Source organism: Engystomops pustulosus, chromosome 8 (genome assembly GCF_040894005.1).
Source record: "Engystomops pustulosus chromosome 8, aEngPut4.maternal, whole genome shotgun sequence".
Taxonomy (NCBI): domain Eukaryota; kingdom Metazoa; phylum Chordata; class Amphibia; order Anura; family Leptodactylidae; genus Engystomops; species Engystomops pustulosus.
Genome location: NC_092418.1, coordinates 31619791 through 31647739, shown reverse-complemented (window position 1 = coordinate 31647739; position 27949 = coordinate 31619791). Strand labels below are relative to the sequence as shown.

Here is a 27949-nt window from a genome sequence, read left to right as displayed (position 1 = left end):
GGATAATAAAAAACGGCAAAGCCAAGCACTGAGGGTGCACAGAAAATACATATTCTGTCATTTACCGGCCCAGGTAATTATGGGAAATACATATAAAGTGATTTCTATCATTGACTACAAAGGCAAAAATAAAAAAGAGAGAAATAATGCAATTCACTAAGGTGAAGTAAGGACAATCAGGAGTCAATAATATGCAATGTTGTGTTAACCAAAAGCAATCATGCCGCTCGCCCGGCCACTGCTGTTACTTATATCGGGCTCCCAGGATAATTCTATGAACACAATGTGCAGAATGTGAATGAGTTCCATTAATCTTGGTCTTGTTAATACAAACCTAGGCTTTAAATCACCACATGGATATTTGCTTATGTTACACCTTGGCATTTTCTTACAGAGCCCAATAAAGTTTGAACAAACTGGAACATGCACAGAAACATATTATAACTTTGTCTGAGTTCTGAGTGGTTTTGTCATAATTAAACAAAAATGTATCCATGCACACCATGTGCCCTTCATGACAAATCTGAATACCACAGCTAGGGGCGTCGTTAGGTCAAAAGATCGGGCTTGTGCCCGGATCTCCATGGGTCAGCAGGACATATGTCCTGCTGCCTGCACATTCCTCCCCTATCTCATCACAATCTGTTTCCTCAGGACACAGATATTGATAAGAAAGTGTGCACTGTTATCCCCTGCAGGACCTGCAGCCTCCTGAAGAATATAACTACCCGGAGGCTCCAAGACCTGTGATGATGTCATGATCACATGACCAGCAGGGGAAAGCAGTGCACAGAGTGATAGGAGCTAATGGAAGGGGGAGAACATGGGGGGCAACTGTGTGGGGCCCGTTACTGGGGGCAACTGTGTGGGGCACATTACTGGGGGCAACTGTGTGGGGCACATTACTGGGGGCAACTGTGTGGGGCACATTACTGGGGGCAACTGTGTGGGGCACATTACTGGGGGCAACTGTGTGGGGCACATTACTGGGGGTAACTGTGTGGGACACATTACTGGGGGTAACTGTATTATGGCGGTAGCTTTATTTTGTTGTAGGATACAAGAACACATTATTACAGTATGTTTAGAATTATACCGAGGGGAATTGATTACAGGCTTTTCACCTTAGAAAAACAAAAATCTAATTTAGTCAACCTAATACATTTTTCATAATTTTGACAAACAGATCGTACCTACACTGTATTAGGAGCTTAAATGGAGTAATGCTATAGTTCCCCATAGGTCTGACCCCAGCTAATCATAACGTGATGGCATATTCCATCAATATGTCATCATTGCTATACAGGGAACATTCTTATAAATGTAACATTACTGTATCTTCTGCCAGGTCATTTAATATAGGAATGGCAGAAGTTGACATTATGGCGTCCTGTTCAGAATTTCCAAAATGATAGAAAAGAGGTTCTCAATCAACAAAACATGTAATTGCAGGACGTCCAGCTTGGGAATTTCAGGTCCTGGCGACTATTGTCTGTGACATTTCCTATAAAGGTGACTCGTATGGCAGAGACCTGGTTACCACTGCTCCCTGCTATAGCTATGAAAAAAAAATCATCTCTAAATCTTGAATGAACACAAATACAAAAGGAAATCTAAAAAAGTCTTACCTTCTAATATTATTACCCCAAGGCAGGCCGTCACAGCTGTTCCTGCGATTACAGTTAGAAATAAGCCAACGGGAACAGCAGACAATGCAATAAAAACCAGAAGTGATAGGGACAGGAAAGGTCTTTCATCTAAATAATGACCAGCAGGGGAGTTCATAAAGGCGACCACCTACAAGAACACAGAAGAAGAGAAAACAATGAAAAAAAGTGCATGGAACTAAAATAGATGCTGGATAATAGTTTTGTGGAAGTACTATCAATAAAAAAGAAGGGAATGCATCACGTATCCATCTCTTCAATGATATTACAGGGTAACTGATTGATACCTGTATGCAGCTCTTTCCGTAATTGCAGTTCACCCTCTTTCATTTCAGGAAGCGGTATACATGATGGGTGGGGGTCTAGGGCAATCTATCCGCTAGTGACCACACAATGATGACCTACACTGATGATGGGTCATCCTGATATTCTGTATCCTGCTCCACTTCTGAAATGGGATTTATTTTCTCCCCTAAGGGTTATCACTAGACATCATATACACATAGCTAATCCTATACAGAAACACTGTGCAGGTCAATATATATTATATATACACACACTTAGTGCGCTATCCTTAGCTTTCCCCATGATCTGTTATTTTGGTTGCACAATTTTATTCTTTTGCATTCTCAAGGATTTTAAGAGGCACCATTATCCCATAATCCCTGTGTAAAACAGAGGTACGGTATATAGTATATGTTCACAGTAGTTTATGAACTCTACATTATACAGTATATTATATATAATACACTAGTGTACAGATAAAAAAAATGCCACCAAAATGACCACTGCAGCATGCCTACGCCTTTTACGTAAGTAGATGCTTACTAAAAGATAAAGGGGCAGATTTACTTACCCGGTCCATTCGCGATCCAGCGGCACGTTCTGTGTGGAGGATTCGGGTCAGTAGGTGTAACCACCAGTATGTCTATGTAGGGTTTAGTCACTGTGTTGCCAAGCTCCTGGAGGGGAAAGATGGCAGGATTCTGCTGCCATGACGTCTTTTGGAGACGCTTGACCCCTTGGATGCTCCGAACATTGGGTCCATTGGCAGTTATGGAGGTGTACCAGTCTCAGCTTCACTATGCACAGCTACTCGCAAATGCAATGTGTGAACTCAGCCTAAGCAAGTCCCCAAAAGTATGTGATAAGCTCCATTTAACAATCTTTTATCAATGTTCTACAGAGAGCAGCACAGGAGGATCTTGCTGCAGCCAGTTGTTTTACAATCAGATACAAGACAGTAGGACACCATGAACCTTTATTATGGCTTTGTGCTCCTGCTTTTTTTTCCCTTCTTCTGCTTCCCTGCTGATCAGATGTGTCTTGGGAATTTAGCCTTTTTAACTCATCAGTTAAGGTCTTTAGTGATTTTTGCGACTTCTTGACCAAAAGACACAATGGGGCTTATTTACTAACGGTCCGGCGGTCGCATTTCCATTGGGTTTTCTGAGTTTTCGGGGATATCGCTGCCGGGACAGGGATTTAAAAGGGAATTGTGTCGCACATGATCAGATTTTGTCGCAATCATGCCGGCTTTCATGCGGCAGAAATGGGTGGGGGGGGCGGTCAGTCAGTCGATCCGACTAATTCGGACAAACCGCGGGATTTAACATTTAAATTCTGTCGCAAGCCAAGCACTTACATGCACCAGGAAGAAGAAGGTGAACTCAGGCGGACCTGAGTGGGGAAGCGACAGATGTAGGATATCGGACACGCGATCATAGTGAATCGTGCCAGCTGTGCATTCTCGTCGGGGAACGCACCTCAGGGACGGGTAAGTAAATCTGCCCCAATAAAGCCTAAAAAGTCGCAAACAGCTTTCCGAAGCCTGGCAAAAGCAGGTATGGATTTGTGACATTTTGCAAAAAGTCCCAACTTTAACATCTGGTTCTAGGTGAACAAAGCAACTCAGAGAACACTGCAGAAAACTAGAAAAAACTAAAAATTGTGAACATTTAAGGGTGCGGTCACACATATCGCTCGCGCTGCTTTTACAAACACAGCGCTAGGGTATGGGGGTGGACCTCGGCCCAATCAAATATGCGCTACCAAGGTCCGCCTCCACCCTAGCAGTGCTAACGGCCTGTGTGACCCCACCTACAGGGAGGTTTTCTTAGGTGCAAAAGAGGAAAAAAAGGCTCAGCCCAAACAAAGGTACTTGTGCCCCATTGTGGAGGAAGAGAGGACACCTCGCTGATCTTAGAAAGACCTGTATATATTCTTCAGGGTTCACAAAATAAGATGGGATTTTATTTTGGGGCATTTTCAGTATTTTGTTTCTTGAATCTGCTTGGTCCGGTCTTGGATCATGCATTGCTTCTATGCCTTACACTGTTAATGTATGTAAAAAAAAATCTGAGAACTGCAGCCTCAGGGATATCCTGACTTTATAAATTCAATTCCTGTAGAAATAAATATCAAACCTAAAGACAAAATAAGCTTCTTGGAGCTGGAGTTTGTGTATCCAGAGCCTGTCTATGTTTTCCTTTGTAACTATACAATGCAATCTCGTGCTACGTAATAATAATCAAATGTTGCATACACAGAGCGCAGCAATTACAGTATTCAGCAAAATGCTGAAATTAACGAGAGTGGGAGGTAAAATACACTGATTTATATAAGAACCTGGCAGCAGGAAAAATTCAACATTCTTGGCAATAATTTAGCAGAAGAATATTTGATTAGACTATTTTTCCTGCTGCCTCATCGTGGGCAGAAAGGTTGAGCTCAACAATCACCGGCGCGGATATCCTTCTTGTCCATAGTGTCCATAGCATTCAATTTCCCCTGATAAATTGCAATAATAACTATAATTACATCTTGTATGATAACACATCTGTTTCATCCTACACTTTTAATGGTTTTTATATTGTGGCTTTAGTGGTTTTCTTCTGAAGTAAGATAATTCAGGATAATTTGAATTCACCTGAAATACTTAAAGGAGCAATGTACTGTTGATGACACAAATATGATATACTTACAGTACTAGTGAAATTATATGTATAGTCAGTGCTTTATACTGGATGGAAATTGAAAGGAAATGGATGGAATCCATTTATACTGGATGGAAATGGAAAAGAGGCTTTATTAAATGTGGTCGGCCACAGTACCTGAGGTTTTTTTATGTGGGTGGGGGGGCAGGATATTAGGTAATTTACCTATATACATCTATTACTAGTTATGCTCCACTTTCTTCATATGTAAAGTGATGTCTCCTGAAATCAGAAGCCACAGCCCTAGTTCAGAAATCCCTTCCTGCTCAGGAGCCTGCAGCTCCCATCCATGTGATGGCAGGAGACGGAGGGTCATGTGATCTTACACTCCCATCAGCACTCACTCCTCTACAGCTTCCTGTGAGCTATCTCCTGGATACATAGCCTTTCACTGCCATATCCTAAGGGGCTGATATGAGAAGGTGTGTGCAGGGAGCATAGAGAACTTCAGCAAATGGAGATCACTGTGAGGATAGCGCACAGGATACTCTAGGAGAGCAAGTGCTCATGGGAATGTATGGTCATATGCAGGACCGGCTCCAGGCATAACTAGTCCCCTGGGCGACAGAGCCTTAGTGGGCCCCTTTCTAGAAAACTCACGTCCGCACGCACGGCGCACTCCACCTTCACCACCGCAGTAGCCACACTGTCCCCCCCCCCTCAAAACCAAAATGTCCCTCCCCCATAAGTCACAAAATTTATGGATGTCATATTAAAGCATTTGGGGGACAGTGTAGGGATACCAAGATGTAGGAACAATGAAGAACATAAGGGGGCACATTTACTTACAAAGTCACTAGAGTTCACTAGAAATCATGAATCTGTTGCTTCCCCTCACTGGTCCGACAGAATTCACCATCTTTTTTGTGGTACACCTTTAACATAGGGTGTGTGACACAATTTGAGAATTAAATACGGTGCTTGATCCAAATCAGTCGGACCGTCCAACGGCGCACCCTGTAATTTGTGTTACCACAAAAGGGTCGCATGTGACCCAATCGTAGCGCAAACACTTCTTAAATACCTGTGAAAGCCGTTTTAGCCATTAAGAACGTGCGCAGTCTGACAAAAGTTCGAGGCAAAGCCCTTAGTAGATGTGGCCCAAGATGTCTGTGTGGTGAACAGGGAGAACAGGTGGCGACATGGTGATGCTGGGTCTAATGACGAAGGTAGAGAACAACTATAGTCCCAAGAACATGTCACCTACAGGCACTGGATGGAATAGGTAGGGATTTCTCCTGTGTTTTCAGATGGTTTTGGAAGCTCATTTGAGGGGGTTATGCACACGAATGGACACTACTGAACATTTAATAAATATGCATTGGGGCCCGTGTTCTGCATCTTTTACGACCCTTGCAAAGCTCGTGGCTACACTACCTCTCCACTGCTGCTTGCTTGGCAAGTTGTCTGTAATTTTGACAATCGGCCTGTGTATGGGCGATACATAATACTGGAATACAGACTTGAATGAACCCTAAATGTCACCCAATGACATTTGCACAAAGCATGCTAATAATGTAGTAAATATCTGTATCTCACAGGTCCATAATGTGTCATGTGTTGTAGACCCGAGGCCAGCAGCACACATGGCGTTTTGAATCAGTTTTTGGGACATTTTTTAAGCAGTCCGTTTTTGAAAACGCATCCATTTTTTTAAAAACACATCCGTTGTTTCAGTTTTTGTCAGTTTTTACCCAATTATGATAATTATAATAATTGGTAAAAACTGACAGAAAACTGATGCATTTTTTAACGGACTGCTTAAAAACGGCCCAAAAACGGGTTCAAAGCGCCACGTGTGCCGCCGGCCTTATACAAAACAAATAATTTCAAGCCACAAGGCAACAAGGGGGCATACGAAAGAATGAACAGTGTTGTACAAGTACTGGAAGATATGATGAGCGTTTTGATTCTGTTATATAGAGTTAATGAAGTTTAGGACTACTTATGAGGGTTGCTGGACCGGCATAAATTCAGACCAATGAACGGACACTGGAATGATGCATAATGTATATTTAGATTCTCGAGTTAGAATAATATTGGCCTGGTTGAGATGACCTATTTTTCATGTTCTTTACTGTAGTATCTTACATTCGACTGGAGAACTTACTGTACGCTCAGCAATTTTATTGAGGCCTGAATAGTCTACATTATAAATAGTTACAGAACTTAAAAATGAAGCACTTTAAAAGAAACGACTTGAAAGCAAAAGGTCTGGAACTCTAAAGTGTCAGGATTCTACAAGGATACATGAGCAGAATACGAATAGCTGAATCAGATCCCAGCTACTTCGATATGCCACTGCAAATGAACAAGTAAAAGAAGGGGTCTTAAAGCCCAGATAGATTAACAATACTGCAGAAATTATTTGTACAGATTAGAATTGTAAACTGTATACTTTAATTGGTCCTTCTTTTTCCTCTGCCTTTCTTCCTTATTTAAACCCTTACTGACAGGTGACGTATTAGTATGTCACATGTCGGCTGCGGGTGTATAGATACAGGGTGGATGTTTGCTGCACTAGCACTGTTCGCGGTTGTTAACCCTTTGATCGCTTGGATCTTTGGTTAGATCGTCGCTCCACATGACGTCATTGGAGAGGGATGATCTGTCACCATAACAGCCTCTCTGTACGACCCAAGGCTGTGTAGTTTCTGATGATTTGTTACAATGTGCCAGTTACATTAGCATGTTAGGCATCACCACATCCCAAAATGTCAGATCTATCATAATATAATAAAAGCTATTCCCGGTGTTTAACCCCGTAGAGGAAAATCCCTCACTGCAAAGTGCAATTTGTTAAACAGAAGACAAGCCCTCATTACATGGAAGAATAAAAACAGTTATAGATATTTGAATGTGGTGAGTGAAAAAATAAAAACGCAAAATCGAAAAAGGGCCTCGCGGGAAGAGGTTAAGAAGTTAATTTAAATTTAGCTTTCTGTCTTGTATCCACTGACAGCCAATAGATAAAGGAGGAAGAGGGGAATTAATCAATTGTGGCAAAGGGCCAGTTTTTGTGGTGCACAAATTGTGCTATTTTATTTACACTGGGATGTAAAGCATTGTGCAACACGGGACTTGTCTGTGCTGCAGACTCCTCAGCGCTTGGCCCCCACCTTTGTGCTCCTGTACAGCTCCTCCCTCCTACTCCTTCACAAAGCTCACAGCCTGGTGACCTGACATCAGTGGGAGAGTAAGGTGCTGTACAGGAAGACAAAGGTTGTTGCCAAGATCTGAGCAGTCTGCAACATAGACAAGTCACATGTTGTTTTTTTTAAATGCATCCATACCAAAGCCCAACCCCTGGGACTACACAGAGGATTGTGTCAGGGTGCAAGGCAAGTTATAACACATAATTATATTGTAATACAAAAGCTTAGAAAAGGCAGAAAGACATACTTGCGCTGCAGGTGTGATAGGTTTCTACAACATGTCCTTAGTGGAAATGAGGTCCCTGGTAACAGGTTCCCTTTAATAAAGCAATGATCATTGCAGCCTGGGACTAAAAAAAAAGGCATCCAGAGAGCTTCACCATAGTGGGCAGAGGTCCGTCTGTAACTAGGGGTTGTCTGTAAGTCGGGTACCGCCTGTACAATACTTAAGATGCATTGCTACAGGAGAAACAAGGTGTAAAAAGGCACAGAGAAACAGCTTCGCTTAATGAAGGATATTACAAGGTCTACTATTCCCACCTGCACTATTCATTTCTGCAATAAAAAAATAGTTTTAAAATGTTTAGTTTTGTTTTAGCAGTTTTCCAGGTAGATTTTGTATAGTGAGAACCTATGTTCCGGTCATCTGTATGTGACTGTAGGGGTCTAATTGCCTCTGGTTACCAGAGTATATAAAGTGGAGCTGGAAGCAGAATGTTGTGTTCACTGCATAGTAGCAGAAATTGCAGCTCTACTAAAATAGCTGATCACTACAGGGTTTGAGTGTTGGATCCCCATCCATCATATACCGATGAAGACCAGTGTAGTTAGACTCCACAGTCTTACCCAGAGCCACATGCATCATGCTGTATAATGCATTTGGAGTAGTTTAGAACTGAATTTTTAGTGGCCCTGAATTTTCTGGTGCCTAGGTTATGCCACACCCTGTTTTTCTAAGGCCACTTACCTTTTCAAAAATTGTACAAAATGGTTTAAAACACTCAATAAATGTGGTGCACAGCATTTCATACGGAAATTACTCCAGAATTCTGGCATAGACAGGTTTATGAATCTACCCCATTGTTTTTTGCAGGCTACATACAGCTGGTTGGCCTCATATCAGGCAATTTTATGTCCCAACATAGTGTGTCAAAATAGAGCATTGAATTGACTTCATGATTTATTGCAGTCATTCAACAAATTTGAAGTTAAGGATGGACACATCTGGGATTAATTGTTAAGAAATGTTGCATAAATCAATAGTACAAGCAAATATTCTGGACTTTCTCTAAACCCATCACAGAAAAATGCTCCTTTCTCTAAACATTAGGCTCTTTCCACTTATTACTCCTTCCCTAACAGACAAATTAACATTCGCTGTAAAATCTCTGAATTCCTTCTTGCTAACAAGATTAAGATAAGGAAAGGGGGTACCCATTACTAATCTATGTGCAAACAATGATGGTATATTCACCAACAGATCTAAAGCCAAAAAGATATACAAACTGGAGAACCTTGGAATTATTATTGATGGTCTTCATGACAGAGTTTATCTGCTTCTGTAATTCCTGCATCTTCTCACCACATGCAGTTTCTGGACTGGCCATGGCAACTGGCGGCTGCCAGGATCCAATCAAAGGTTTTAATCATCAAATCCCAGCAATTTCTAGAAAAAATGAAATCGGATTACAAACATATAACTTGATATTATTAATTACACAAGGTAGTCATTAACTGAAAACTAAGATTGCTGTGACCTACATGTTAGATGTATGGAGTTCCAGCTCCAGGAGCAACTAATCTCCTGCCAAAGCCAAAAACAAATTCTACAATCTGTGCAGAAAATATTCATTCATTAAAGTTCTGATTATGGTATATTTCCAATATGTTAGCAGATTTAGATGTTAGCAGTGCTACCCCCAAGACTCTACCCATGAAGTCATATATGGTTTTAAAACAAACATATAGGAATTCAACAGTCACCTTTCTCCTAGGGGTAACTGAGTATATGTGTAAATAGGGTCTAGGCATCATGTATGATTGTATAAAGGATCTGTGTGATTCATATCCTTAATACCTACAATTAGAAGAAATTAAAAGACAAGTGAATACAAGCAACTTTTAAGTTTTTTTCTTTCCCTACTTTGACTTTTAAAGGGAATCTACTATCAAAATCAAGCATGAATAAACCAGGGACACTTACTCATAGATCCAGGCACCATAACTGTGGTAATCTTCTTATATTTGTTATTCATGGCGTCCTTTCATCTAAAATAAACCTTTATAGTTTTGCTAATGAGCCTGAAGGACTCCTTGGGCGTTACCAGAGCCCTTCTGTGCTGTAGCTGCACAGGTCTACCCCTCCTGATCAAGTAATCTCACTTCAGCACAGGAAGTTTCAGCACACAGTGAGAGGGGGAAGTACTCCTTGTACACTGTAAAAACCTGTGAATCTGCAGCATGGAGGGTCTCTGGGTACCACCCCAGTAGCCTTTCAGTATTAGGAGGCCATGTATGACAAATATAAGACTATTCCCACAGTCACAAGTAAATGTCCCTGGTTTATACTGGCTTGATTTTGACAGCTTTTTTTTTTAACATCCTCCCTCCCTTCCTAATCTGCTGAATTCCATCTTGATAGCAAGTCGGACATAAGTTCCGTGAGGTCACATTACAGTGAATATATGCTCTATAGAGGAAGGAACACTGAGTATATGCGGTTTGGTCACCTCCTTTACTAATCTGCTTTTCACTTGCTAATTTCTGTCCTCCTCACTGTGATATTACACAGTAACTCTGTGCAGAGGGGAGAGAGCAGCTAGATCTCCTCCCAGCAGCTTTGAGACAGCAGAAGACTGCTGAGATAGGAACTGCTGGAAAATGAAGCTAACAACAGTGTAAATCCCCATGTAAACACACTGGACTACTGATTTCTTCAACATTTGATGAAAATTTAGGGACTGGTACCTACCAATTTATATTATTTTATACTGATACCCCATTTAAAAGGACATCAGGATGAAGGATTGTAAACCAAGCACACTGGCATACTGGTGTATGCCCCCTCTGGCAGGATCTGCTCTTCTTTAAGCTACTATGCTACTGGTTTTAAAGAAGAAAGGAATAGGAACAGACGGGGAATAAGAAGCTAAAAGAAGAGAGGATCCTGCCAGCCGATGCACACATAAGTATGTAAATGTGCTTGGTTTACAATCCTTAAATCCTGGTGGTAGATGTCCTTTAAACACAATAAGGTTTATACATGGAAACTCGTTAAATTTTAAAAACTTAGTTTGACCGGCCATCAGAATGTCCCTTTTTGACGGAATAGCTTGTAGGACATGTGTTTTATTTATATTTTTTTTAATATATGATATCTTATATATCTAAATATAATAAAGGACCTGACTTAGCATCTGAAGCTGCATTTTTTTACAGTACAATATCGCTGGATTTCTTTTTCATGCATGGGGTTTTTCACATTGCATCTAATCCGCACCTCCATAGAACATAATTCTGTATGTGTATAATCAGTGGCAGAATGGGGTTCCTTGGACAAACCAAATTAAATTATTCTAAGAGCCTACTCTCCATTAAACCATGAGAAATAAACGCCAGTAGACCCCAAATTGGGATGTCTTCAGTTGGATCTTTTGGGCCTCCTGGTGGCCCACATTTACAATGCCCTCTTTAAAATATACAGCAAAAACCCAATTCTTGTATATCATCATCATGTAAATAAAACCTTGAGGTCTGAATACTCTTAGGCATCCTTACAGAGAAAATTAAAAAAAATAAAATACACTGAAATAAAGATATAACAGTCACTGTGCATTGTACGGAGCAGACTATCACCAATTAATTTTAGGGGTCGATTAGTGCACATGCTAGATCTTGGACCCCCACCGATCTGAAGTACGTCCCATCTTGAACATCCCCTTTAAATCTGGGAATTGAAGTACCGTACACACAATGGGAACCTGCATTCTCCTGGAAGTGGTGTATAAAGAGCTACTTCAGACTAGTTGTTCATGTTACCACTCTCTGCAGAGCTCTAGTGATTAATATAGATTATTACATGCTAAGCCGGTTATTATATTGATCACCATTTTTACACTTCTCCACTTAAGTTAACTTGAGATAATGAAATTAAACTGATGTGAATAGCATCTACACAGCTCTCTCATTGGTGTCATGAAAGTGCTGTATTTGTGACCACTGATCTTAATGTTCTAGCTATAATACATTTACAGCAAATTAAATAAAATCTGGTATTTCTAAGAATTTCAGCCAAACAGTACAAACAAGCCCCGAGGCATCGCAATATGTCTTACAATAGAGATGCAGAACATCTCTATTTCCATGTGGACATATTACAAGCTGAGCTGTTCATACACAAACATTGTCATTTTTAGATTTAATTTACTTATACAGTGGACATATTTTGCACAGCAGTGTATCAACCAATAATGCAGGTAAAAATAAAAACCAGCAAATGTTAAATCACAGTATATGCAATAGCAACCAAAGCAGTGAATTGAAGGTAGTAACTTTATACAAACCACCTGTATATAGGACACACACATTTGTCTGATCAGTTCTTCCTGCTCTATAACAGGATGCCTGGAGATCGGACACTTTCTACATTCTTCTCTGCTCTTCCTGCTCTATAACATACTGCCTGTAGATAGGACACTATGAAAAATCTGCTCAGCAATTCCTGCTGCATAACATGCAAATTGCAGATATGACAATATGTATAATCTCTTCGACTCCTCCTGCTCTATAACATTCTGCCCGCAGATAGGAGTTTTAGGATAAATAACAAGTAAATTGGTCGCGCTGCTTGTACCATAGATTTGTATAATGCTATTCACATATCCTTCTCACTCCCATGCAGCGTGGTGTTACCCTCTAAAAAAAAAAATGCCAGCAGATAGGACACTTTGTAGATTCTGCTCAGATCCTCCTGCTCTATAAAAGTATCTCTGTAGATAGGGCACTGTGTACATTCTTCTTAGCTCCTTCTACTCTATAGCATGCTGCCTGTAGATAGGGCACTGTGTGCAATCTGCTCAGCTCCTCCTGCTCTATAACATGCTGCCTGTAGATAGGACACTTTGTACATTCTGCTCTGCTCCTCCTGCTCTATAAAATTATCTCTGTAGATAGGGCACAGTGTTCATTCTTCTTAGCTCCTTCTACTCTATAACAGGGTGCCTGATAATAGGACACTATGTACAATCTGCTCAACACTTCTTCCTATATTATTTGTGCTCAATGAAAAAATTTTACTTTAATTTTAACTTTTGATTTAATTTCCTTAATGTTAAAAGGCGTAGGTGTGCGCTTAAGCTGTAAATAAAGGAGAAAAACACTTCAACTTTGACTGTGTTGTCACATTAGATATTTCAGAGCATTTGGTTCGCTGTTACACAGCACTTACTATGCATTTGCATGAGCACATTAAAAGGAGGAAAAATAAATGACATAGCAGACTCTTTGACAATGGGTGTTATTAATCCATAATGGATGAATAGCAGTACTTCTCTCTTGGTGGGAACTGCTAGAATAGTTTCATTGAAAAATTAAATAGGTAATTTCCATGGTAACAGTGATGATGTTCTGTAATCACCTATTTACAATCAGAAGGAGTAACAAAAACATCCACCCACACACCACTAATTTGTATACAGAGGAGTGTTAGAGACCCCTCTGTAAAATACCCTGCTGGGGTATGTAAATGATGAGATGGGAAAAAGGGACCATAATATTACCAGACACATAATACCCTATGCCAATGAATTGGAAGGGTAGGTTGTAAGATGTAACCACCCTGGTAAAAACAAAGACGTTTATGGGGGGCACAGGTAGTCGATAAAAAGGGTTTCTTTATTCAGTTGACAACACTTTCGCACTGTACAAATTGCTTCATTAGGTCTACTTTGTGGATAGCGCAATATGCAGAGTTTCATCTGTGCCAATGACCCCCTGATAATAGTGACAGAGTTTGGAACCCTTACAACGTGGTCACCACATAGTGGGTGCCAGAAGTTTACATTACATTATGTAATGACACCTAATGTGCCCCCCATTTCCTGGAACCCCACTCACAATGTCTCTCTTTTCTGTAGTTCCCACTTGAAATTTCCCACCTTTCTTTAGCCCACACTAATGGATCACTTCTTATCATGCCCTTATCAGGGCCCTCCTAATGCCCCCTTTCATGTATAATAACCCTCCAGTCTGTATTGTCTTAAAATAATAATAATGCAGAGATCTCCTAGCACAGCAGTGTAAGGGTCCAACTGCTAGGACCTCCACCAAGTCCCATTTGCACATAGAACGGAGAGAGAAGGTTGGGTGTGCATAAAGCCCCGGCATTTGGTGGCTATGTGAGTGCTGAAAATAGAAGATGAATGAGAATGCCAGAGATACCCAAGTGATGTTCTTGTTTTTTTAATTTCACTCTCAAATACAGTATGGAGCGGCAGGAGGAATGCTTGACCCACTGCTTCATGAGGAGCAAGACCACTCCTCAAAATCCAATCCTCGTCTTTCCCTCTTTCTTCTCTGCAACTGCGGTTTGCAGCTCTGATGCTGGAAGGCGCTATATGATGACACCATTACGCTTTGAGAGAGCAGCTGGAGAGGCTCTATTATGGAGAGAGGAGCTGCATATGAAGGGGGTTTTTTATCATAGGTTTTGTCAGGCTTTTTTGGAGTAAAAAAAAAAAAGTCTCATAAAAGTCGCAATGACGTTTTTGTGGGGGATCTTTTACGGCTAAAAAGTTGCAAAGGACTATTTCCACCACATCATTGATCTGAACTAAGCATAGAACTACTGCTAGTGCAAAGCCAGAGTCAAGACTTGGGACCCTGCTGGTGTATGTGCTGGGACTTTATGCATTTTGCGACTTTTTGAAAAAAATCCCAGACCGCAATTAGGGCATAAGAAAATTTATTAACGGGCCAAAGACACTTTAATGAATGTGATGGGAAGCAGAGCTCCAAAGACAGACATAGAAGTGTTGCAAGAAGCCGCCTTATGATACATAACCCCCTTCGTGCAGCGAAAACAGAAATGTCCTAGTGAGAAATTACACTGGAACGGTAAGAACAGTATGCGGCCTACAGAGTGTTAGGAATAATCATAAAACAATATCTCGTTCATTCATGCATTGCTAAGTTCTTCTTGTGCAGCAGCGACACAATCGAGTACAACATTAACATTGTACAATATGTAAATTTATAGGGAGCAGTGAAAGGTAACACACTGAATACACACAACTAAGTGGAACCTATTAAAAAGTCGAAGACTTAAAGTGTCCCTTGGGTTTACAATACAAAATTCACAATAAATGCATAATACACAGTTACAATACCTCATGCCTTATTCTAACCTATTTATTGCGGCTATACAGTGAGTACAGTAAGTATTTAGACCCCATTTCATTATTCCCTCTTTGTTTTATTGCAGCCAATTGTTTAGATAAAAAAGTTGTTTTTTTGCACATTAATCTACACTCTGCCCCCCTTCTTGACAGAAAGAAAACATAAGTGTAAATATTTTTTTACTAATTTATTAAACAAGACAAACTGAAATATCACATAATCATAAGTATTCAGACCCTTTGCTCAGAATTGAGTAGGAGCAGTTTTTTTGCTAGAACGGCCATGAGTCTTCTGTGTCTTTCCAAATCAAGTCTATTCAGTTAAATTAAACACAACTGGACTCCTATGAAGAAGTAGCTCTATCTCAAAGAGGATCAGAAGGTAATTGGGCAGTATGTGAGTTAAATTTGAGTGCCACTGCAAAGGGTCTGAATACTCATGACCATGTGATATTTTAGTTTTTCTTGTTTAATAAATTAGCAAAAAAATCTACATTTATGTTTTTTTCTGTCAAGATGAGGTACAGATGGGGTGTACATTGATGAGCAAAAAAATAACTGTTTTGATCTTACCAATGGCTGCAAAGAAACAAAGAGAGAACATTTTAAGGGGTCTTTATGCTTCCTGTATCCACTTGTATTTGCTGCACTGTGGGTGTTTCCTCAAACTGCAGTAAGATTTCTGCACTCAACTGCTCATCCTCTTTGCTCTGAGTAAAAGCTTTGGCAGTCATTTAGAGAAGAGTGGATAGTATGTAAAGCAGGGTTTTGCAGAGATCTCCTTGCACAGAAGTGTCCAACTGTGAATGCCTGAGATACTCAAACTGTGTTCTTATCTATATCTCATCACTAAAAAACACAGTATAAAGTGGCAAGACGAATGCTTGACCTGAAGCCCCATCAGGAACAAGACCCCTGTTGTCTTGATTGGCGGGGGCCTCAGCCGTTGGACTCCCATCAATCCTGTGGATAAGGAATGATAAAGGGCCCGAAACCCTGATGTACCATTGCAAAATGGGAGGGTAAATTATGCTAATCCTGAAATCACAGATGCATTAAACATTAGAGAGCTGCTTTTCACCAAAATGTTAACTTTCTGTATATAGTGTGTGCAGACAGAAAACACAATAATAATAGTAATTTGGTAGATTAATTCAATCCTTAGCGAGGAGTGAGCACAGCACTACAACTACCGAGTCACCCCTATTACTCTCATGAGTCATCCATAGGTATGTATAAAAGAATGCAAGTCATAGACTTAATGAAAGCAATAATTAAAGACATCAAAGTTACTCCCACCATAAAGAGATCTGTAAATAAAGCATGCAACAACTGACGCCATTTCATTGAGTACATTCAGGATATATTACTTGATTTAGCAAATAATATTAACCCCATATACATTTAAGGCCTATACACACAGCGCAGTTATGTTGTATTACGCTCACCGGTATGATGTGCTGTTTGTGAACGGCTAAGAGCACATCACACTAGCAAGAGGAATTGTTATACCTAGTTGCCAATTTATCCATACACTTCCAGAAGGAATAAGGGCTACATGGCAGGCCCAGATGTATAACACGAGGATCGCAGCTTAGCTCCACAACATCACATTTAATGATTGAGACGTGTAAGACTTGTGACATAATGAACACCACCCAATGTATTTTCAACAATGGTAATTTGCATAAGGTATTTTAATTATTATGCAAGAAGCGATAAAGAATATAGGGCACATTAAGGGATCCTGTCTTTAGGGACCTCATTTTCACTAAAGACAGGTTGCAAAAGCCCATTACAGCTGCATTGCAAATATGCCTTTCTGTTTTGCATTACAATATAATTGTGTGTTATAACTTAGCTTGTAGTCTGACAGAATCCTCTGTGTAGTCCCAGGGGTTGGGCTTTCGTTGGGCTTATGGTTTGGCTGCATTTTAAATACATGTGACTTGTCTGTGCTGCAGACTTCTCTCAGCCCCAACCTCAGGGTCGGTCTGGGTTGCTGGGGGGCCGGTGAATCCCCTGGTGGACCCCAACTCCTGTCACTATGGCAGGGGCCTCCGATCGGATCCATGGGAGGCCCCTGCCAGTGGCTGTAATAGTACTCGATACTGCCGGAAATGGCCGCTCGAGTACTATCATTGACTGCAGCCGACATAGTGATTGTGTTGACGCCGGGAGCTTTCCAGCGCACGCCGCATTCAGACACTAGATGCGCGGCAGCGTCTTTACGTCATTGCGTGGCTGCGCATCTCTTCCAGCGGCACCAGCTACAGGAGTCTGACACAGTATCAGGTGAGGTGATTTTTTTTTTTTGCTGCTGGCAAAAGGGAGGGGGGCCTTAATAAAATATGGAGGAGAGGGGGGCCTTAATAAAATAAGGAGGGGAGGGAGGTGGACCTTAATAAAATATGGAGGGGAGGGGGGAGATGGCAATGTGTATGGGTTGGGGGCTTTAATAAAATATGGAGGGGGGGGTGGCAATGTGTATGGGGCAAGGGCTTTAATAAAATATGGAGGGGGGTCATAATAAAATATTAGGGAGGGTGGCAGTGTGCATGGAGGACCTGAATAAAATATGGAGAGGGTGGGAATAACAGTGTACATGGGGGGGCCTTAATAAAATATGGAGTGGGGTGGCAGTCTGCATGTGGGACCTTAATAAAATATGGAGGGAGGGATGGCAGTTTTCATGGGGGGGGGGCTCAATGAAATATGGAGGGGGGGGGAATGGCAGTGTGTATGAGGGGGGCCTTAATAAAATATGGGGGGGGGGGGTGGCTGTGATTATGAGAGCCTTAATAAAATATGGAGGGGGAATGGCAGTGTTCATGGAGGGCCTTATTAAAATCTGGAGGGGGGGCAGTGTGCATGAATGACATTGTTTTATCCAGGTGACATTATATTGTAAGTAACTGTGGTATTTTTAGGGGTATTTGCTTCCCAGAGCTGAATAAATCTGCCAGAAAATTCTGCAGCCAGATTTTACGATGATTCTGGACGTGAAGGAGAAGACATGACACCTGTGAGGTACTAGATGCTACTTCTTCCTGTTTCAGATCAGTATTGTAGTTACTGACTTACCTTCTAGTGTGAGACACCTCTCAGCTTATGTACTGTTATATATATATATAGGGTCAGAGAGTGTGACTTGTCTATGTGCTGCGGGGACGCCATAGTAGGGTTAATGTCATCAGTTCTTATAAAGGTTTTCAGCATTAGCTTATTGGAAGGTTGGTGTACAGTGCGAACAATGGTGGGCCCCAGGCACCCCAGTCCGACCCTGCCCAACCATTGTGCTTCCTTACAGCTCCTGAGCAGTCTGCAGCACAGACAAGTCACATGTTGTTTTTAAAATGCATCCAAAGCAAAGTCCAACCCCTGGGGCTATACAAAGGATTCTGTCAGGGTGCAAAGTAAATTATAACACACAACTATATTGTAATGCGAATGCTTAGAGAAGGCAGAAAGGCATTATAGCTGTAATGGGCTTCTGTAACCTGTCTTTAGTGAAAATGTGTTCCCTGGTGACAGTTTACTTTTAGTAAACTTACTCCCTTGCAGTATTAAGCTTTGTGGAGATGTTGGGGATTTCCTTTATAAAACTGTCTACAGCTACTTTTTAAAGGGAACCTGAAGAATTAGTCTGACAATCTGGTATCCATAGAGTATCGTTAAGAAGTCTGTTACAGATTATGCGCCTAGAAAATAACACTAATCAGCTCTTTTAATGCCGATTTCAAACACAGTTTTTGTAAACACGTTGTAAACCCAATTTAATCTGTTAACATTGTGTTAAGATCACGTTTACATACATGAGATTTAAACATAACACATTTGCTTTATGTGAACGTGACCGCAACGTATGTTGACCCGTTCCCACGGACTGCACACTTTACACAGGATGGAACTCCTTTCATGGTATCAAAATATGATGCAAGGACTTGCCGGCTCTGTGGGCCTTATGGACCTGAACAGCTGAACTGAACCAAGCAAGACAGTTAGTTGCTTTGGGTCTATGCCAGGGCAGCCATGGTCATCTTACTGTACGGAGCGCTGTGGGGGTTCTTAACTGATATATTAGGCACCAAGGCGTGATAACCCAGTTAGAACTAAATCTCTTGAGTGCAACTGGGCCATGACATAAAAATGTTCCTTTGGCCAATAACTCTTTATGTATGCTGGAATATGCTGCACCTCTGATGCAACAATTGCTTGGTGTCCTGGAGATGAAGTAATGATATGCAGCCAATTCTCCTGGATAAAGAGAATCCTGCAGGTTCTGTTGCACATTCCGTTATTAATATCTGAAAGAATAGCACAGCCTGTATCTTTTTTTCCACTATCAATAAGAGATAGACTCTAATGCATCTTCCGTTAACTACGGGAATGGAAGACCATCCTTTTACCTTCCATTTTTAGTTTCTGTTACACGTTCCTTAAACGGAGTTGCAACAGAAAGCCATGACGCAGGTGTGAACTGCTCCTACGTTGTAAACAAAGCAAGGTGCTACCTGTGTGCTTCAAAGTGTTTCCTAAAGGATGCCTAAGGAGTATTTTGGAGCTAAGCTATGCAAAAGCTGGGCCCCTTAGACATAACTTTGCTTGGGGCCCCAAAATGCATGTCTTTGAGCAATGTTGTTACCCGGGACATACGGACTAAAGCATAGGCGTATAGGTGCGACTATAAACATGGTGATGTGTGTACCTCTACAGCTTTATAAAAGCAAACTTTACCAGCATGTCTTTATCCATCTCATTCACTGATAGTCAGCTCCTGTGCAAAATTAACATGACCTAGGCCTAGGTGTTTGAGAAGTCAGCACATAAGCATGCAGCATACAGCGATAACAAGTGAATATCTTGGTAACCTAAACCTCCCTCCTCTTACCTCTCAGTGCTGCCTGTCAGATCCCTTCCATACTCATTAACACAACAGGGAGAGCAGCATTTCCTATCTACTCCCCGCCCCAGGGATCTGCCTAGACACAAGACCAACCTTCATAGAGTGCGAGCTCCTTACAGCGCCTGCCTGATCACTCCTCCTTCCTTGTCTGTTTGGCATTGCTCACTTTCTTCCTGCGTAGACACGTTGTTATTAAAGTCACAATAAATAGACGAGCCAAAAAGTTCTCTGTTAACGTCTTTTAGAAACAGGATAAAAATAGCCGGCTGGATGGCTCCGCTTTACGGGGATACTATGTATTTATATCAGTGTGTCAGAGGTGACCTTATCATTCTTCTGCAATGTTATAATCAACTCACGCTGTCTGCTAAATTGCAGCTAAATCTGAGAATATTCCTGCTTCTAGAAGGGAAGATCCTTTAACTTTTACTTACTTTTGAAAGGCATTTATTGTATTTGTTTATACAAATAAACAGGGAAAGGAAATTGTATTTAAAGGGGAACTGCACGATTTTTCTACTGACCACTGAAAAATTGAAACACAAAATTCTATACATCGCATTGGATTAGTGCCCATGGATGTTATTTTAGCGGACAGTGCGAACAATCTATTAAAAGTCAGCACATGCTATAGTCACGGATCACCCACAGAATAGTTCATGAGGATCTGTGAAATATAGATGCAACAAGCATTCCAAGCGAACGCAAAACATCAGTTTTTTTTACATCTGAAATTCATCTTGGTTGTAGACATCTAGGCCGGTGACACACGTGGCATTTTTGTTGCGTTCATGTTGCGAACGCTTTGAAAACGTATACGTTTTTTAAATATTTTCTTGCCTTTGCGTTTTTAACCCCTTATCATCGGCGCTTGTTTTCAGCTTAATGACCAGACTCGATTTTTCTAATCTGACATGTGTCACGATAATTGGTTATAACTTCGGAACGCTTTAACATATCCAGGTGATTTTGAGAATTTTTCCCGAGACACATTGTACTTCATGTATTTGTATACATCTGTATTTTTCTGTTGACAGGTCTGGTTGAGGGCTTATTTTTGTGAAAAGAGTTTTCAGTGGTATCATTTTGGGCACAAAACTTTTTTTGATTACTTTTTTGTGAGGGTATTTGATAAAAAATTTTATATTACGGGAAGTTTTTCGGATTTTTTTTTTACGTCGTTCACCGAGTGGGTTAAATATTGATTTAGGTTTATTGTACAGATTAATATGGACATGGTGATACCAAATATGTACCTGTTTTTGTGTTTTATATACTTTTTTGGATTTTATATGTAATTGGGCTTATTAGGGGACTTTTATTTTATTTATTTATTTATTTATTTAATTATTATTATGAAAAGATTTTTTTTACATGGAAATACACTTATATTGCAGTGTACAATGTAAGTAGCTGAGCATGCTGATGCAGGAGCCAGCAACCACGGAGCACACGGCGGAACCCGGGGCTGCCGCATGAAGTATTTGATTCCCTGGTAAGCTCACTGGGGGGGTCCTATCCAACTGCCGCACATAAGGGGTTAAAAACCTGGGATAGGAGTTTTTCCGATCCCGGGTGTTAGTTCAAGGTCTGGGCTGTGATGTCACAGCCTGACTCTGGAACCAGCAGGACCCGTTGTCCCGCAATCTTCTTCTGACGCGACGACGTAGAAAGGTGTCGCAGCAGCATTGTTTCCAATAAGATACAAAAAATGTGCAACAAAAATCGGACCATGCGCCACAATTCTTCAGCATGAGCAAAGTGCACCAAAACAAAAATGGTGCCCACTTACAAGGGGGCACCAGACTAATAAAGAACATGCACATGCATTCTAATTATGCTCTTTGATTATTGCCCTTACCTTTGCCAGGCTCCAAGATGGCGGCAGGATGCGCATCATTTCGGCGCATGCGCGTGTCTTGATGGCGGCGCCGGACTTCCGGTCACGATGACGCGCGAATCCTGCGCGTCACTCGTCTCCCGGAACCTGGCCCCGCCTCCGGACGGTGCGTGTGGAGACCGCGATGATGCGCTAAACCATGCACCTGCGGTCCATCTTGTCCTGCATCTTCATTGGTCCCAAGGTATTTCTTCAGTCTACGCCGGGGATATATATACTGGGCACCTACCACACCACAGCACACCCCCTAGAGGAAGCGACGGCGAAACGCGCGTCGGGGTGCTGTGGCGGTGGTCTGAATTACTACCTTTACAATTGTGGGCTACCTACTACACCCTGGTGGGTAATACTATTGGTTATAGCCTGTTGTTGTGTATACTCTTGTTTGTTATTCTGGATGTATTTAACATATACTGCATTATTTATGACCACTGCCACATCTTTTGTGGTTTTTATGTGTGTGTTTTTTAACCGTATGTTTTTTGATGGCCGATTAAATAAAGTTACATTGGATTTTTGAATTGAGTATGTAATTATGTGATTTATTATTTATGTGGCATCCTATATACTTCCATTGGTATTGCTTGTTTATTGCTAGTAGTAGGACGAGTACATAAGGTACTGGGATATCTTTCGTTGGTATTCATAATAAAGAACATGCACCACAATTCATGAATCTGGCGCACTCTGCACACTTAGTGCAGTTTGTACTGTTTTTGATAAATGTTTTTTTTGACTATTTTTAGTTGTCAGGTCCTGATTTGTAGCAGGTGTCTGTGCCGCTGATGCTTCCCCCACCTTCCTTCAGTTGGTTCTGCCCAAGTCGAGAGGCACTGCCCAAGTCGAGAGTCTGATGCACCCCTGTCTACAAGACACTTAAAGGGAACCTACCACCACGAATCTACCTATAAAGGTAGATCGGGTGGTAGGTGGATGTATGGGACGTGAGGATAGCCCTTTTTAGAGCTAATCCTCACGTCCCCGCTAGCGTCACATAAACTTTATTGCCCTAATATGTTAATTTAATTAAGCGGCTACCGGGGCGTGGAGTAGCCGGACATGAGGCTACACGGCGCGGCTACTCCACGCCCCAGTAGCTGCTTTCCCCCGCCTACCCTGTGATCTTCGGCGCGCAGCTCCTGGCAGCTGCGCGCCCTCGTCCGAGAAGCCGGAGTTCTGCAATAAAGTTTATGTGACGCTAGCGGGGACGTGAGGATTAGCTCTAAAAAGGGCTATCCTCACGTCCCATACATCCACCTACCACCCGATATACCTTTATAGGTAGATTCGTGGTGGTAGGTGCCCTTTAAAGGCATTTTGCCTTGTTGGCAGACTTTAAAAGGGGAGAGCTTCATTTCAATGAGTAAAGCAGGATGGTTATTTTGACAAATGTCCTTTAGGCTTTACTATTGTAATCACATCATCATTACATTCAGACATATAGGGGCACATTTACTAACAACAGTGCAAACTGCACTATGTTTTATTCGATTCCAACAGCTCCCATCTGGTGAATTATGTTTTTCTAATAGTTTTGTTTACTTACATGCAATAAAAATCTACTCTGGTCACATGATGATCACACATGTGCTTGTCTTATACAAGACTCATCTCTGATATCTGAACATGTAAGAATCAGACAACAAAGGGTTCTGTGTCGTCTGTGACCAAACACAAGATCTGTATGGAAGCTGTAGACACAGTTATTCATCACTAAAGCAATGAGATACACATTATACAACAGCTGCATGGAGTTCTTACAGGTTATGTCACAGTATGTGACAAAGGAGAAATTGGACACTATAGAGTGGACAGAAGCTTCTGATGTCTCAACTCACATCAGAATGAAAAGGCAGACAAAACATTTACAGTGAAAGTGCAGGCTTTGGATTTTAAGACCTACGTGGCCACTGGATGCTTGAACAGCTATTTGAATCAAGATCCCTACCATAGCGGATATGGCATCATTATAAAATTGTCTAAGACACCAGACAACCCCTTTATGATACATAGGTCTTAAAGGGAACCTGTCACCAGGGACCTCATTTTCACTAAAAACAGGTTGCAGAAGCTTATTACACCTCCAGTGCACATCTACCTTTCTGCCTCTTCTAAGCATTTGCATTACATTATAATTCTGTGTTATAACTTACCTTGCACACTGACAAAATTCTGGGGTAGTCACAAGGGCTGGGCTTTGGTTTGGATGCATTTCAAAACACAACATGTGACTTGTCTGTGTTACTCACTCCTCAGACCTTAGCCCCCCCCCCCCAAGTGCTCCTGTACAGCTCTTCCTCCTGTTCCTTCACAGCGCTCACAGCCTGGTGAGATGACATCAAGGGGGGGGGGAGCTGTACAGGAGCACAAAGGTGGGGGCTAAGATCTGAGGAGTGGGTAACAGACAAGTCACATGTTGTTTTTGAAATGCATCCAAACCAAAGCCCAGCCCCTGTGGCTACCCCAGGATTTTGTCAGGGTGCGGGGTAAGTTTTAACACCTAATTATATTGTAATACAAATGCTTATACAAGGCAGAGAAGCATTTTTGCACTGCAGGTATGATGGACTTCTGCAACCTGTTTTTAGTGAAAATGAGTTCCCTGGTGACAGGTTCACTTTAAAATCCTAAGCCTGCACTTTCGCTGTAAATGGCTTGTCTGCCTATCAGTCTGATGTGAGTTGAATTCCTGTGGCTTAGAGATAATAGAATCCTAATTACGGGTATGCTGGGCTGTCTCTGTCCTGTGCATCCACTCTGTACAATGTAACACTTGATGAAGTGCAGTCTAATATCCAATATTAGCCAGATAGCTGCAGAGCAAGGCACCGTGATATAGAAATAGGATTTAATTACACTCAGCTGTAACCCAGGTACAAGCAGCACCTATTAACAGAGCTGCTCGTATCCGTAAGTTATTAACTGTGTCTCATATTGATTACCTGTGCTGGGTGAACATTGCTTAATTTATTAGGAGAAACATGTCTCTTTATATAGTACTCAGATCTATGCTAGCTACGTGCTGTTCTATGCTCAAGTTAGCATTTGTATTAGTTTCTTGTGTAAATAAATACATGGGAAGCTATGAACTCCTCCCACTTATGAGAACCACTGATTTCTGACCGCTGAGGCCAGTGATTGGCTGAACTATGGGGGATATGTATATTATATGTTGGTCATTAGACCAGTCCAGAGAAGTAGACAATCTTCTGCTACACTATAAGAATGGCGAGTCATACTTTGGACTTCCTTTAAGTTGGTCTAGTTTGCTGCACAACGATATTGAGTTTTCTGCCGCACACAAATTTTCTGGTGCATGGCCTTTTTCCAGTGAGGCCACTACTTCCTAAAAATGGTCAAAACCCTTCAATAAATGTGGTGCATGGTATTTCAGGTGCAAATTACTCCAGCATTCTGTCATAGACAGATTAATACATCTCCCCCAATGAGCATGACATCATTAAATTCGGCCTAATGGGACCAGACCTGCACTGCTGGAACAGGACGCATAATTGTTTATTTTGCAGGGTTCCCTGCTGTAATACAAATTTAGACAATGTTGCCAACCCCTTTAACATAGCTCCCAACCATCCTGGTTTTTCACCTTTGTCCCGCTGTCACGCGCAGCTGGGAGATTGTCCCTAGCATATACTTGCAAAACCAGAATCTATACTGAATGACTACTACAGACTCCTTTTGAGAGATGTGTCGGTTAGCGTAGAGCGGGGACCACGTCATCAGGGAGGCATCACCATCTGTCCATATATGGTCTCTACGCCTCCCAGGGCTTCCCAAGACACAAGGCTCTGTTTAATTCAATTAAATAATTTTTTTCTTAGCCTGGAATTCAAACCCAGAACCTCTGCAGTGCTCCAGCCATAGCGACACAGAGCCTCTATCCACTAGGCTATGAGCTCAGTAGTTGCCTACATGTGGACTTTTTGTAACTAAGAGCTGTTAACTGTTACTATTACACTGTAACACAGACAATGAACTGGTATATAGATAGGGATCTTCTCAGATTATTATTGCAATTATTTAAACAATTATTATTTTTATTATTATTATGGAGACAATTATTATTATTATTAGAGATGAGCGAGCACTAAAATGCTCGGGTGCTCGTTATTCGAGACAAACTTTTCCTGATGCTCGAGTACTCGTCTCGAATAACGAACCCCATTGAAGTCAATGGGAGACTCGAGCATTTTTCAAGGGGACCAAGGATCTGCACAGGGAAGCTTGGCCAAACACCTGGGAACCTCAGAAAAGGATGGAAACACCACGGAAATGGACAGGAAACAGCAGGGGCAGCATGCATGGATGCCTCTGAGGCTGCTTAAATGCACCATTATGCCAAAATTATGGGCAACAGCATGGCCATGACAGAGTGACCGAATTAGGCTAGATAGCATCTAAAACATCCAATAATTGACCCTGACACTATAGGGGACGGCATGCAGAGGCAGCGGCAGCAGTGGCAGGCTAGAGAATGTCATGGCCACATACCCTAAATGGACTCAGGCTTCACCAAAGGAGATGAGCAAGAAGCATGGAAATGATTTCCTATGTGAACAAAAGGTTGACGGTATATTTAGTCGATAACACAGCATGGTGGCGACATAGTGACCAAGTTCCATAACGTATCTGGTGAAACACCCGAAAAATTAGCCTGACACAGCTCGTTTGATAAGGGGACGACAGGTGGAGGCAGCCATGGAGACGACTTCCATGATTAAGAGCGACAGTATGGGGCATCCATATTGCGCTGCTATGATTGCAACTTCAGGTCTCCAGCATGGTGGTGACAGATGGGCCGAGTTCCACTATGTATCTGGTGAAACACCTGAAAATTCTGCCTGCCACAGCTCGTTTGATAAGGGGACGATGTATTGAGGCAGTAAGGTAGTAGTAGTAGATTAAAGGTGCTGCAGTTAAAACTATGTTAGTTGGATCTTGGGATGGAACTGGCGGTCCGCTGCCAGGCGAGCTTTCGCCTGTCCAAGCCCCTGTCTCTCGGCTCCTCCCCAAACAGCACTTCTAAGAACCTTTTGTATAAGATCAAGTGTAGTAGTATTCTTATAAGTTTGGGTTATGGCGGGTGAGGGGAATGTAAACAGATGCGCAAGAAGCGCTGAAAAAATATCGGTAAATGATAAAAGTTTGCCAGTATATTTTATGGATAACACAGCAGGGTGGCGACAAAGTTAACAAGTTTGATGTGGAAGCCATGAAAACAACCCAAAATTCTGCCTGACACAGCTCGTTTGATAAGGGGACGATGTATGGAGGCAGCTATATGGACGACTTTTGGAGGCAGCTATGGAGATGACGAGTGGAGATAGCAATGGAGACAACGTGTGGAGGCAGCTAAAAAGACGACGTGTGGAGGCTGCTATGGAGACAATTTAATTTGGATAGTGCCTGTATGTGGCAGTCCAAAAAAGTTTTCAAACCAGAGGAGCAGGTAGGTGGTCCTCCAGAAAAATTAAATAGATTGAGTGCCTGTATGTGGCACTCCCAAAAATTGTTTAAAACAGAGGACCGGGTAGGTGGCCCTCCAGAAAAATTAAATACATAGAGTACTATAGCTAGAGCCAGTTGGCCCTGGCAAAAAATAGCCAGTTTCCTCTGCTTTAGTATACAAAGAGGAGGAGAAGGAGGAAAATAAGGAGGAGGAGTGCATAAATTATTCAGGTTGAGCTTCCTTCACCTGGTGGAGAATGGAAATCCTGAGAAATCCAGGCTTTATTCATCTTGATAAGCGTCAGCCTGTCAGCGCTGTCAGTCGACAGGCATGTACGCTTATCGGTGATGATGCCACCAGCTCGGACAACACGCTAGCGGCAGGGCAGGCAAGAACCTCCAAGGCCTACAGCGCCAGTTCGTGCCACATGTCCAGCTTTGAAACCCAGTAGTTGTAGGGAGCTG

At 41.8% G+C, this 27949-nt stretch overlaps 1 protein-coding gene across 3 annotated transcripts in view; it reads right to left on the bottom strand.

Annotated features, from left to right (window-relative positions):
• LDAF1 (lipid droplet assembly factor 1) overlaps positions 1-20367 on the bottom strand; it is a 33356-nt gene extending 12989 nt beyond the window's left edge. Inside the window, exons 1-3 of one of the 3 annotated variants that reach the window (XM_072120547.1) lie at positions 20212-20367; positions 9333-9484; positions 1629-1797 (exon numbers count right to left, since the gene is read on the bottom strand). In XM_072120547.1, the coding sequence (XP_071976648.1) occupies positions 1629-1797; positions 9333-9425 (262 nt within the window). In that variant the 5' untranslated portion in view covers positions 9426-9484; positions 20212-20367. Of the gene's footprint in view, positions 1-1628; positions 1798-9332; positions 9485-19949; positions 19970-20103 lie in introns of those variants that run through there. The other 2 variants (XM_072120546.1, XM_072120548.1) reach the window with 2 other exon arrangements.
• Between the last annotated feature and the right edge of the window lie 7582 nt (positions 20368-27949).